Source organism: Neofelis nebulosa, chromosome 14 (genome assembly GCF_028018385.1).
Source record: "Neofelis nebulosa isolate mNeoNeb1 chromosome 14, mNeoNeb1.pri, whole genome shotgun sequence".
NCBI lineage: Eukaryota > Metazoa > Chordata > Mammalia > Carnivora > Felidae > Neofelis > Neofelis nebulosa.
In genome coordinates, this window is record NC_080795.1 from 18,555,305 (window position 1) to 18,569,994 (window position 14,690).

At 35.2% G+C, this 14,690-nt stretch overlaps 1 protein-coding gene across 5 annotated transcripts in view; it reads left to right on the plus strand.

Moving 5' to 3' along the window:
• PREX2 (phosphatidylinositol-3,4,5-trisphosphate dependent Rac exchange factor 2) overlaps window positions 1-14,690 on the plus strand; it is a 297,237-nt gene that overhangs the window by 130,845 nt on the left and 151,702 nt on the right. For 4 of the 5 annotated variants that reach the window (XR_009253713.1, XR_009253712.1, XR_009253711.1 and 1 more), the window contains exons 12-17: window positions 3,842-3,945; window positions 4,583-4,632; window positions 7,410-7,485; window positions 9,423-9,495; window positions 13,105-13,247; window positions 13,348-13,440. Coding sequence is in view for 2 of the 5 variants with exons in the window: in XM_058699767.1 (XP_058555750.1) it covers window positions 3,842-3,945; window positions 4,583-4,632; window positions 7,410-7,485; window positions 9,423-9,495; window positions 13,105-13,247; window positions 13,348-13,440 (539 nt within the window). In the remaining 3 variants the exon portion in view is untranslated. The remainder of the gene's footprint in view (window positions 1-3,841; window positions 3,946-4,582; window positions 4,633-7,409; window positions 7,486-9,422; window positions 9,496-13,104; window positions 13,248-13,347; window positions 13,441-14,690) is intronic. The other variant, XM_058699768.1, reaches the window with a different exon arrangement.

A 14,690-nucleotide genomic window follows, 5' to 3' on the forward strand; every position in this document is an offset into this window, starting at 1 on the left:
AGAGGCAGAAACTTAACTGACTGAGCCACCCAGGTGCCCCAGATTATTACTATATTTTAGAGTTACACACTAATTTTGTCATGTTTTCCTGTTTTGACTATGAGGTATCTTATGATAGATTAAAGTATGTTACAGATTTTATTTGCAAAGCTGGAAGGAGTTAAGGTGTGCGGAGAGGATGTCCTTTGAAAGGAGCTATTAGGTTATTTTCAAGCCATCCTTCCACTCTTGCTTTCATCTTTCATCAAAGGTGATCTAGGAATTGTATGATAATTAGTTACTTATTTGCATAGTTCATTGGGTTCTGGAAATTGAAGATATAACTCTTATGTGTGGAATTTTACTGACTTTACAATGACAAAGCTGTTATTACTTTGCCTGAAGTCATGAACAACTACTCAAACATGTTCATGTTAATTGTAAGTTAGTACAAAGTAGAGTTGAAATAATATTTATTAAATATCTTTATGAACAGTCTTTTTGTGTCTTATCTGTTCTTCAGTTCAAAACTGCTGGAAGCTCTTGAAGGAATTACAGAGTTCCACAGAGAGGGAACCACCCGTATTGATTCTGTTAAAATGCTTCTCACAATATTTTTTTTAAGTTTTTTTATTTTGAGAAAGGGAGAGAGAAAGAGAGAAAGAGCAATCAAGGTTGGGGCAGAGAAAGTAGGTGAGAGAGAGAATCCCAAGCAGGCCCCACACTGTCAACATGGAGCCCGATGCGGGCTGAAACTCAACAATCCATGAGTTTGTTACCTGAGCTGAAATCGAGAGTTGGAGGCTTAACCGACTGAGCCACCCAAGAGCCCCTCTCACAATATTTTTAATTGCTTCCCTCTAATGAGAAAAAACATCAAGAACATAAGATTTTTTTATAAGGGATATCAGAATGAGAGAATTTCAGTCCTAATCAACTTATCCCCCAACTCAGACACCACTTTTCTCCAATACCATTTTGAAAAGGAAGAAGGAGATAAATTCTGGATTAAAATTTATTTTGAAATTTCAAATGCAAAGTTTGAAATTATAACAATTGTTTGTCGCAGTTTGATTTTAGTGGCCTGTACTATTGTTATCAGGATTTGGTCAGTGGTGATGTTAGATTTGGCATACAGAATTTTTGTTGCTAAAAGTAATCACCCTTTTTAAGTGTCCGAAATTAACCTGTACAGTCCCCCCCACAACTAGGGGTAAGAGAACATATTATGCGATTTCACATTAGTAATTTTATTAGAATGGAGAAATATGAGCCATACGTGCTAGTTTTATTGGTATGTGGTTCCAGCTGCATTCTAGTGGAAATAGAGTTCCTAAAATAAAGTTGAATGGACCATCTGTTTTAAAGAGAGCATGCAAAAAGAGTTGACTGTTACTGCCATCATTCACATTGCTTATATTGTTGAGAACTTCATAAAAGCAAAGCCTGGCTATACCAGGAATTTTGGGTTGAGGCAGCATATGCTTTCTGTATGATATGCTGATAATACTTTCTTGTCTGAGTCTACTATTTACATTATAAATGCTTAAGCAAGAATTCAGAGACCTCATTCATTATATCCGGTGGTGTGTGAAGTTGGCTTGTACAAACTTAAGAGAGTTGGTAATTAAATTTCTTAAAAATTTGCAAGCTCGTTGTGAGGCACAGCTATTATTAAAAATTAAATAAATAGTACATAAATTGTATTAGAAACGAAGTTCATAAATTATTTTAAAAATCTTTTAGTGTTTATTTTTGAGGGGGGGCGGGCAGAGCACAAACAGGGGAGGGGCAGAGAGAGAGGAAGACACAGAATCCGAAGCAGGTTCCAGGCTATGAACTGTCAGCACAGAGCCTGATGTGGGGCTTAAACCCACGGACTCCAAGATCGTGACCTGAGCCGAAGTTGGATGTTTAACCGAGTGAGCCACCCAGGCACCCTGAAGTTCATATATTATTAAAACTCATCACTTCTTAATTGTTGTACTACGTTTTCTATGTTCTTGGTGTTATTTTTCTCCTATCTGTTATTGTTGGTGTTATTTAAAATCTATTATTTCTGTGTGATGGAAATCGTAAATAATAATGTATCACTGCTCGTCTAACTCTGTGTTCAGTGACTTTATTATGGTAGTTTGAAATTGACCAGTGTGGGATTATTTAATACCACAGAAATTAGTGAATACTACAAATCAGCACTTCTTCTCTCCCGCCATCAAGAAAGCCAGTTGTTAAACATTTACCAGGGTATCCCTAGTAATACCACTGTATCGCATAGTTGTTTAAAAGATGGCATTAAGCAACCTTCCCCATAAGATAACTTGAACTCTCAACAACTCATAAACCCATTTTCCATGTTCAAGAAGTTGGGGGAGTACAGTTGAGTGCAAAGCTATTCACTGTTTTTTTAAGGCAACAGCTAAGAGTTGCAAATTAACCCAAGATGAGTTGTCAAGGTCACAAGAGTTTGCCATACAACAAAGCACTCCATTTTGAATAGAAATTTTAAACCACCACTTCTTTTATTGTGGCAGGAGACATTTGGGCCCAATGTTTCCTTGAATTTTGAAATATCAAGACAATCATTTATTTCAATGAATCTTAGGAGATAAAAATGAGAAGAGGTAGATTGCTGAGAAGAAATAAATAACTGGTCTTGAAACATGCCATAAGATTTCAAAATATGTCTCTCAATATTATTTTTCTTTCACACATGCTTTTTTCTTTTTGGCTTGATCTGGAAAAAAAGATGCCAAAAGGCTGTGTTGTCTTTCTTTCTTTGGCAGCAGTCCTGTGTCGATCTGATGGCTGCAAGCCATGCACATAGTTTGGATAGGTTGGGGTAAAATAGCTGAAACTTCACGTGTGTATGTGTGCGTGTGTGTGTGTGTGAGATAAGTCATTCGGCTTTCTTCTGGATTCACCAAATGTAGTTCATGGAAATTAATTCTGACAACTTTTTCTCCCCCTTCAACATTTTTAACAAAAATAAAGGTCAAAGTCTTCCATCTAATCGTGAAAATAGAGCTTGTTGCAGCAAATTATCTCTTCTGCAAATGTTGCATTCCCTGTAAATAAAACATTTAAATATAAACTCTTTGAGGTTTAATTTGAGGTTTTTTTCTTTCCCAAAGAAAGTCTTTGTTAGACTGTGTGTAAAATAATTTCTCCTAAAAAGAAGAAAACTTGAAAGGAAGTTAAATAGGAGTCTTTAGGAATATGAAAGTCTTATCTCAAGGATGAAAGTGAAGGATGACCGTTCTCATTTCTGCTGAGAAAAAAAAAATAAATGACATGTAAGAATAGCATTTCTCAGCTTAAGAAAACTGTTGAAATTTTGGGATAAAGTACATATTGAAATTATATAATCTACTCCAGAGTTCCAAACACAGGATAAATGGTCAAGATTGGTGTATGTGTGGTCTTGGCCTGTTTGCTGTGGGGTAAAACAGATAAATACTAAAATTCACTTCTAGGACTCAGAATTGAATTATAACCCACAAATTAGATTATCCGCTCTTTAAAGGGCCCTTTTTGCTTGACTTTGTGGCATTGTGGAGAAATAGAAAATACAACTTTGTATATTTATATAAATAAAGTAATACACTATACACGTGCAGCATACTATGCTAGTTGAATGTTGCTAAACTCTATTTCCTAAATCATTATATGGAAACTAAATGTATCATATAACAAAATCTTATCATGAATCTTACTGAAATAGTATTACTGTGTTAGGAAAACAAAAGTTTTTGGTAAAACTCCAAGTTTCAATGTTTGGGAATTTGTATTTTATAAATTTGTTTGTATTTGCCACTTTTTATATTGTCAGTATTTTAATATATTGTTTCTATGTTCTTAGTTACTGATAAGCATCAATTCAAGCCAGAACAGATGTTATATAGATTTCGCTATGATGATGGAACATTTTATCCAAGAAATGAGATGCAGGATGTGATTTCAAAGGTAACATCCTCTCCCAGAACCTTTTATCAATAGCAGAATTCATGTCATACTTTACCAGGATGAAATGCTTTTGAGAGACTTAAAAGAATTCTTATGCCATAGAAAATGGCATAGGTAAGCAAGCCTCTCAATTCTTCTTGCTGTTGAAAGAGTTTTAGGGTTCAATCACTTTTTTTTGTTCTCTTCTGTAGTTCTAAATGGAAGTAATGAAATTGCATTACTCAGAAGATCGTATACATTGAAAACAATGTCACATGTAGTAACAAGTGGCCATTATACTTGAATAAGTTAAAAAATAATGTACATATATAAAATTTATGTGACAGTTTTGTTTGCACACTTGACAAAATTTATATTGACATGTAATGAATGTGTAGTATGAGGTATTGCTACATAGATTTATTTTCTACTTATGTCTGTAAATTTTACATTTTAAGAAAAATAGTTTTAAAAACCCTTTTTATTGTTTCAGTTATATTATTTTTCTGGTGTAGTATAATAGTTGAATAACTTTCAAATTGGTAGAGATTATATAGTGATTCCAGAATGTTTACGGTGGATTTATTTGTCTTACAATTTCATTGGTCTGTCTTTGAGTGATCTTCCTTGTTTTTGACATATCTTTATTTTATAATAGGGAGTGAGATTATATTGCCGTCTCCATAGTCTGTTTACTCCAGTGATAAGGTGAGTCTAACTTTTGGACAACTTACAGGGAAATATTTATGTTACATATTAGGTAAATATCCTTCAGTTGGAACCTCTTGGCTTATTTTGTTTTTCTTCCATAAGTGAAAAGTTTACTTTTAAAGATTATTTTAAGTAATAACTTATCTTAAAATATTCCTAAATTTTCTGAAGCTCTATTTATGCAGTTTCTTCCATTCTTTTTATTCTGATTTCTAAAATTATTTGCCATTAATTCATACTAAACTACAGGTTTGATAATGAAATAATCCAGAGTTAATATTTAGTAAGTAATAGTTGACTGGGAGAGGATTTGGAAATACTATGACTACTGTATATTGGGGTTTTTTTTCATTAAATTGTATAATCGAAACTTGGATGTGTATTTTCATAATATTTCCCTCTGATACTTTTTTATCCAAAGAAAAGATTTCGTACTTGAAAATTAAAAATTATTTTGGAGTTAATAAGTAAAATTTTATAATTTTGTTCTCAACCATGATTTTCCTTCTGAAGAGATATGCCTGTCTTTTTGTAGTGGAATCATAATTAATTTTCAGTTTATGTCTTTAAAAAGACAGCAGAAAACTGAGTTTTTTATTGTTACTAATAAAAATGTTCAGCAGTATTATTGTATTTTTGTAGCATATACACTTAAAGAATGTAGTGTAATGTTACACTAATTTCCAATGGGCAGATATCATTCAGAGTTTATTAACTGAAAGTTAATATTCACATAGAACAAAAAAAAATGGATGTATTATTTCCACAATGAATGAAGAGGCTTTTCAGTTCGTGGCTATGGAATCCAAATGTTTGATGTGCCATGTTTCTATTTTTCATTCTGGTTTCCAATTCCAAAGAAACTCAGAGCTTAAAGAACAAACAAACAATACAATTCAGAAGTTGCTGTTTATGTGTAATGGAATGCCCACTAATGTTTTATAGAGAACATGGTGCAGATCCTGGAGGAAGAAACGGAATCTTGCCCATCACTTCTGAAAGTGCCCTGTTCATGTTCACAAACAAGTTTTGTGAAGTGAAAAGAAGTGAAAACGAACCCATATTTATGGATTCTCTGCTAGGTTTCTAGCAGACACCCTGCAATTATTTTGGATAACTTAATACTAAAAGATGGTTACTTCACTCAGTACTAATTGGCTACTTAAATTTGTTTTCCTGCTAAACTAATAAAAAGCAATAGTGGTTACATTTTTCATGTCACCTGTGTACCTAGGTCATTTTGTATGTGAGAAAATGTACTCTGAAAATATCTCTTAGCCGTAGGGGACTTCTTATCAAGAAGGTTACCTTCCGTACGAGCTGATATGAAGGAATTGTTCTCTGGCTAGAAATGACAATTGTTTATGAGTTGTCAAGGGAGAATTTAAAGGAAAAAAAAGCCATAAAACGGATGGAATGTATGATAGTCATGCTTTTAATATGTGTGAACTCCACTTACAAAAAGAAAAATTGCTTGGGTGAATTGTGCAGGTCCACATGTGGTTTGTAATAGACTGAGTACCCTTTTCCTTCTTATTGATGCTTATGGAAACCAAAATGAAATGGGTACTGAGGTATCAGAAACATGGAGATAGATTTTAAAAGAGTTTTTTAATGTTTATTTATTTTTGAGACAGCGTGTGGGCTTATGTGTGGGGAGGGGCAGAGAGCGAGGGGAGGCAGAGGATCTGATGTGGGGCTGGAAGTCACAAACCGCGAGATCGTGACCTGAGCTGAAGTTCCATGCTTAATCGACTGAGCCACCCAAGCGCCCCTAAAAGGATTTTTTTAAAAAAGAATCTGCTGTGATTACTGGCTAACCTAGTGTTTTTATTACTAAAATCTCAGAAATTTCAACCATATTTCAGGGACTTTTTTTTTTTATGAAAGTGGATAAAATGAGGTAAGTATTAATTGTAAATTGCTGACAGGGGCTGAAGAACTGTGAACAGAGCTAGTAATTATTTATCACTTCAAGTTGTTTGAGGTTCGGATCTTTTGACATTTTGAAAAGACTGTCATTTTCCCTTTGATCCAGCCCTGCAAAATGAATGAATTATAGACTTCTGCCCTTGGGGCCCCATTCTGATCAGGAGCACTTTGTTGGTATCTAACTTAACTTTGAGTGATTTCTCAGATCTGAGAAGTCTGCTGAAAGGATAGGCTGATGTACAGTTGGCTGGTTCCCTTGGTTCCCTGGGGATGTGGTGTCACTTGTCCGTGCTCTGATCAGACAAAATGAATGACAGGGTTCTCAGCATGTTTACCTCAGGACAGTCTTGCTATCTGCCACTGCAGCTGAGCCAAACGAATAATCTTCTGGTGCAAATCCAGCCTTCCTGGAAAATTCAGGAATAAAAGGATTGCTTTATTCTCTACATTTTGAGGACGTGTGTGTGTGTGTGTGTGTGTGTAGAGTATATCTTGTTTTAAGGGAAGAAGTTCTATTTTGTTATTCTTTTATTAATGAGATATTATATTTCTAGCTATGTTATTATCAGATAATAAAACAATAATAATTTACTTGGTATATAAGAAAATGTCAAAGAAGAAATGTCCTGCTTTGATATCATTGTGGGTCTCTTCTGATATGAGCTAATGGAGGAGTTTTCAAGTGTTATATATACCTTGTAAACCTCTTTTATTTGCACATAATTTGGACAATAGATTCAGATTGTATTGAATCTTCTGTTGCACACTGATATTAAATGAAATGTTTTCCTGTGCTTACTTGTCCTCTTGCTTAATGGTTTTGGCTTCTGTTTCCTTTGTAGAGATAAAGACTACCATTTAAGAACCTACAAATCTGTAGTCATGGCCAACAAACTGATAGACTGGTTAATTGCACAGGTAAATAGATAAATAGAAGTTGCTGAGTTACTTTCACTGCTGCTTTAAACTTTGAGATGGTTTAGGAACTTTTTTTTAATCCCAGATAGGAGGCAGTGAGATACATTGGCCAAGTGTATACAGCTAATATGAAGCAGAGTTAGGAGTTGAATCTAGTTAATCTGACTTCAGAGTCTTCAAACTTGATTTTTATGTTATATGGTTTCTCAAGAGGAAGATGTTCCTATTTTTAAAATATCAACTGAGATCCATCAAGAAAACTAAATGTAGTTTGAGTATCACTGAAGTGTACCTATTCACATACACTGAACTTTCATGCAAGTGTGTATTCTATTTTGAAGTTAAGATTTTAGATTAAACCAAACAATTACCTTTAGATAAAAACTAATTCACATATCCAGTGGGCTTACTAGAGTCAGAGCCTTTTATAACATTGTGGTCAATACATGTCATTGGAATTGGTTCTGTACTTGGTATCAGAATTAGGGTTTCACATAGAAATTATAATCTCATAGAATTCCTATGAACTTGTACTATATGTTGACTCTGTGAGAAAACTGAAGAAAGTTGTTTTGTTTTGAAGCAAAATTTGGTGCTTAATAAATAAAATTCTGACTCCATGGAAATCAATGAGCAAACAATATTTCTCTTTTTGGCTTTTTTTTCTTTTTTTTTTACTTTTCAAGTGTGAGCATTAGAAGAATAGAATAAGCTGCTCAAAAGCTGGACCAGGTTGCAATTATTTTTTTTCTTCAGATTTTCTTAAGGGTCTGTTACAATAATGTCTTTAGAAATTATATGTAGTAGAAATTGGGACAACGGGGTGGGACTTCGGTAACCTAGCATCTGATGATGGTTCTGCTGATACATAGTTTTGCAAAGTTGGACAGGTCACTTAAACTCTCTGGATTTTATTTTCACAAGTGTTTATTACTACTTACTGGAATTATTATCTAACAGAGAAACAGGCACAGGGATATTAGAATAACTTGTTAGGACCGACAACAGATACTTTAAAACAAATGAGTGGACAAAACATACAAAACATGCATTGTAGGTGAATGATTAGAAGCGTGAAAGCAAGGATGAAAATAAGCACAGAGTTCAGGCAACAGTAAGGGGCCAACCTGACTAGGAAGAAATAAGATGAGACAGCACTTTATAACCACAAAACTTACAACTGTAAGGTTTATACACACACACACACACACACACACACACACACACACACACGTATTCGTATATATGAATATATTCTTAATATGAATTACATACTTAATATGAATAAACCAGAAGTTTTCTAGATAAAAACATATGAGAAGGTTGTATTGGGCTTTCTTTATTGCTTCAGTTGTATGATCTGATTATTTTCTCTGCAGGATAGTGACAGAGAAGCTTGCACGTATAGGCTCAGCCAGACAACCTACTTTCAGTGTCTTACAAGTCATCTGACAGTAGTTGATTTCTTTAGGTGTCCTTAAAGAACAAGGCCAGGAAAGTGATAGCACAGATCATGCACAATGATTTTTCATTAATTTTATTTAGTGTGTTTTCAATATTTGGTAATTTTCTGGCTGCACAGTTGGTGTACAAGATTGAAAAAATAAGAGAAAGGGATCATTTGTAGTAGCAATAAATTTAAGTTAACTTATATATTTTCATATTTAAACACTGTGGTTTTTCTCAGGAAATATTAAATCTTTGCTTTTCACTTAATGTCAAAAAAAGGTATTTTCATAATCAAGTGGATAAATACATCTATATAAATCTATATAGATATATAGCAATTAGGTACATTCTGGGCCTACAAAAGTAATGTATGGTGTAATAAATGAATGGCTTTGTCAATGTCATGCTGGGAATGTCAAATGAGTTAAAGACAGAACAAAGCCTTTAGTTGCCTATTAAGTTGTGGTATATTTTTATGTGGTTAACAGGGGGATTGCCGTACCAGAGAAGAGGCAATGATATTTGGCGTCGGACTCTGTGACAATGGATTTATGCACCATGGTAAGGGATTTTTATCCTAGGAGCTTACAGATGTATTTCACTGTTTTGTTTTTGTTAGGACCCTGGGAGTATCTCAGTATTAAGGCATTTCAAGATGAACCAGCAAAACTGTGTGAGTCTTGCCACTTGGCCATGCTGGATCACCACATCTGCATTCAATTTCACCACTGGTGCCATTGTTACATCTAGTTACTATTATCTACCAGTTGCCATGACTTCCCTTTTGTTTTTCTAGACTGATTCCAGAAAAGCAAAAGTTTCAACTAGAAGTTTTGTTTTTTTAAAAAATAGCTTTTTAAAAAAATGAAATAATTTTAGCTCAGACTTGTAGTTCTTTTGAATGCCGTTATATTTTTAAATAATTAAATAAGGGACACCTGGGTGGCTCAGTTGGTTAAGCATCAGGCTTTGACTCAGGTCATGATCTCACAGTTTGTGAGTTCCAGCCCTGTGTCAGGCTCTGTGCTGACAGCTCAAAGCCTGGAGCCTGCTTCGGATTCTGTGTCTCCCTCTCTGCCTCTCCCCAGCTCACACTGTGTCTCTGTCTCTCTGTCTCTCTCTCCCCAAAATAAACATTAAGAAAATTTTTTTTAACGTATATTTATTTTTGAGACAGAGAGAGACAGGGCATGAACGGGGGAGGGTCAGAGAGAGAGACGGAGGCACAGAATCTGAAACAGGCTCCAAGCTCTGAGCTGATGGCACAGAGCCCAACGCGGGGCTTGAACTCACGAACTGCGAGATCATGACCTGAGCCGAAGTCGGACGCTTAACTGACTGAGCCACCCAGGCGCCTCCTAAAAAAAATTTTTAATGATTAAATGAGAACCTATATGGTGGGTAATTATTGTTCTTTTTAGAAAAAAGTCTTTTATTTATTTGTTTTAAATGTTTATTTATTTGAGAGAGAGAGAGAACAAGTTTGTGAGTGGGGAGTGGCGAGAGCAGAGAGAGAAACCCAAGCAGGCTCCTCACTGTCAGTGCACAGCCCGACGTGGGGCTTGACCCCACCAACTATGAGGTCATGACCTGAGCTGAAATCAAGAGTTGGACACTTAAACAGCTGAGCCACCCAGGCACCCCGAAAAAATGCTTTTAAAATTATCTCAGAGGATAAAATTCTAAATCTCTAGGAAAAATCTGTTTCATTTTGTCTAGTAATTAAAGATTTTCTTTCTTGTTTGATGACTTCATTCCCCCTAAATTTATAAAAATAATGAGACTTAGTTTTCCCTCTCTGTTCATACCATCTTACAGATTCCACAAACCCAAACAATCTTTTTCACTGCTTTTATATGTTTATAAACAGATACTGGATAACACTTCTGCCTGTTTGTCAGTTACTTTCAGAAGGTTATCACCTTTTTTACGAAGAAGGAAGGATAGCAAAAGTTTCAGTGATGTTGAGAGCATCTTTGGTTAGCATATATGCATTTGGGAATTGCATTATATCCCACTATCTCTAGAACACTGTATGAGTTGTGAAAGAGAAATACCAGTCCATGAAGAACAAACTATTGAATGAGGAAAATGACATTATTATAAGGACTTAAAACTATAGTGTCAAGCTGAAAACCTTCAAATATTCTAATTGTTTTTCTCTTTAAAGCGTCGAGGAGCAGTAAATTTATCTACATATTTAAAATATTGAATTTAAAAAATACTGAGTTAAAAACAAAAGTTTTCTCTACAAAAGTCAATGTTGGTAAAGCACAACCAATTTGACTGCTGCCTGGCCTTGCTGGTGTCTTTCTCACTCCTGTTAGACAGACTGTTTGATGGAGGAAAACAGCAGGAGCAAAATACCATGTACATTTTGGGAAAGTGCTTAGATCACATAGTCAAGACCTAACTTGATCTCAAGTGTATTCTCATTTGTATTGTCAACTGTGACTTGTGTCACTTTTTAATTTGTGGTTGATAGCTTCATTTGCCAGCCAATCTTCCATTCAAAGATCAATACATACATCATCCAGTCAACAGTTATTATGTGGAACTCTGTAAAAATAATGAAATAAAATAGCTATCATTTTTTAAAATGTATATTTATTTTGAGACAGAGAGAACAGGGGAGGGGCAGAGAAAGAGGAGGAGACAGGAACTGAACCACCCAGGTGCCCCGAAATAGCAGTCATTTTGTATTGCTTTCTATATGGCAATGTAATCACACTTATTACTTCATTTTAGTTCTGTACATTATGAAGAAGGTTTTATTGCCCCCATTTTACTGATGAGGAAACTATGGTTCAAAAGTTTAAGTAACTTCTCAGGGGCTCCTGGGGGGCTCAGTAAGTTCAGCAGCAACTCTTGATTTCGACTCAGGTTATGCTCTCACAGTTTGTGAGATCGAGCCTTGCATCGGGCTCTGTACTGACAGCATGGAGCCTGTTTGGAATTGTCTCTCTTTCTCTCTTTGCCTCTCCCCTACGCTCTCTCTCAAAATAAACATTTAAAAAAACAAAGAGTGGAAGCAATTCTCCCAATGTTACACCCAGAATCAATCCCAGACCTGGAGGTCTGTTTCATCATAAAGACAAACTTTCTACAGTGCCATGGGACCATTATCTTCTCTTTAGCTTCCCGGTTCAATGAATCCCGCTGTTCCAACAAGTGCGCTTCAAAGTACTAAGGATAGATAAATAGAAATAGAGAAGATTCCTCTTTGAAAACATTTTGCCAGCTGTCAGGATCTCACTGAATATAAATTCTATCAATATTTACCCTTTTAAAAAATTTTTTTAATGTTTATTTATTTTTGAGAGAGAGACAGAGACAGAGACAGAGCACGAGTTGGGGTAAGGGCAGAGAGAGAGGGAGGAAGACAGAATCCGAAGCAGGCTCTAGGCTGAGAGCTGCCAGCACAGAGGCCGACATGGGGCTCAAACTCCAGAGCCAAGAGATCATGACTTGAGCCAAAGTGGGATGCCCAACCCACAGAGCTAGGTGCCCCTAGCCTTATTTTTAAAAAGGTCAACAAAACATAAACCCTATATCCTCAGGGCATGCCAGGAATCTTAGGGACTTTGGGTGGAAATATGAACATTCAGATAAAAGGGAAAAAACTGACCTTTATTGAAATAAGAATATTTGAGAAAAATGTTTTTAAACAGAAAAGAACTAAGAATTAGTGGAAACTAAAATCACATTTCACCCAGAAGATACAATTCTGTTTTGAAGTGTTGGAACAAAAGTGACCACAGTGGGAATTGTTCACACACATAAGAGTAACATTTACCCATTTGAATTTTCCCATAATTGTTCAGGATATTACAAACATATTCCAAATGTTCACTACAAATTCAAAACACTGTAGATTTCTATGTTTTGGATTGCATACATATTTTAATTCAATATAATCTTTTATTTAAATTTGGATTTTAATCTGGAAAGTGACAGACGGGTAAGTACAAAAAATTCAACATTGAAAAAAATACTCAAAAATTCAAAATCCTTAGCTAATAGTAAAGGAAACATCAGCTTGAAGGTGTAGAAATAGAACAGTATTGCAGGGATCTCTGTGAATGTAACTTGTTCACTGAATGTCTATGAGTGTGGAAAATAATTTTGGTTTTTGGATTAATTGGAACAATTTGAATCTGTTTTTTGTAGTCCTTGAGAAAAGTGAATTCAAAGATGAACCCCTACTTTTTCGTTTTTTTGCGGATGAGGAAATGGAAGGATCAAATATGAAGCACCGACTTATGAAACATGATTTAAAAGTAGTGGAAAATGTTATAGCCAAATCATTATTGGTAAGTTAACATGCTATATAAGTTTTCTTCTTTTATTCTATTTAATTTGTACTTGTTTTTGTAGTTGCTTTATGAATAATGTTAATATTTTGCATTTCAGATTAAATCCAATGAAGGCAGCTATGGTTTTGGGTTAGAAGACAAAAATAAAGTTCCAATAATAAAGTTGGTAGAAAAGGGGTCTAATGCTGAGGTAATGTAAATTAGCATTTTTATTTAAAAAATTTAGAAGTTCCAAACAAGTTGAAATCAGCTTTTAAGTATCTTTGTTGAAAATAGTGTTACTGAATGATCTTATTCTGAAGTTCTACGAGATGCTCTTGGGATTTGTGACAGAGTCCATGCACTCAAAGAAAGCTGGATGGAGATTTTGTAAGGATCTATAGCTATGAATTTCATGACATCCTAGAAGGCCGCTGGGCTCATTCCATAACCCTGGGACTTCCCTGTGCATCTTTCTAGCTTGGAATGCTGTGGAGACTGCATCCAGTGGGGCTGTATTATGTATGTCAGATAACTCTTCCACTAGATCAAGGGCTAGGTCTTTTCTTTACCTGTCACTTTTGACTCATAAATATGACTTTCATCAGTAGAGCACATGCTTCGACTTCTTTTCTCATTAGGTTAATGCTGATTGATGTTCTCTCACCTCACCAGCCTTTTAAACAGAGGAATCTCCTGATCATTTATTTATTCATTCAGAATGATTTATTTAGTACCTATTATATGCTAGGCAGTGTTCTAGTCTCTGGGAATACAGCAGTGAACAAAAGATAAAATTTCCTGTCCTCATGGAACCTACTGGGAGTGTTATATCCTAAATATATCAGATTTAAAATATTCTCACCTTGCTGCCTGGCTTGTACAATGCCTTAATCCTCAAGAAAATGTCTAAATATATAAATCTTAAATAAAGCCTGTGAGAATGAATGAAACATGGGTTTAAACTTTGAATCTATTTAAAGTTGGTAGTAAACTGCCATCCGTCCTCCTATCTGCTAATGCCCAAGGTTTCTGTCTTTTACCAAAACACAGACTCATGCAAGACAATGTTTTATGTACACCACATTAATTTCAAACAAAATAACTCTGGTCAACTCATACTTAGTGGGCTTGGCCAACAAATGACTATTTTTAGTAATTTTCTATGAGAAGGAAATGTTTTTCCCAGACATTTTCTGAGGGTGTTCTTAGGGCACAGCTTCATCTGTTTATGCCATTAATTAAATATCCTCTGCCAGGTTTTCATCATTTAGCTGATAATCAAAGCAGCATGTAGTTTATAAGCAGTAGAACTGGTTAAGAATGGTGGCCTGGTTGGAGAGATAATGTCTTCCTTGTCATCTTTTCAGCCTCGGGCAATCTGGGCTTTTTGGAGCTCTTTTTGTTGAGTTCCCAGGCCATTCCTCTCCTGCCCTGAAGATACTTATGCTATATCATGCT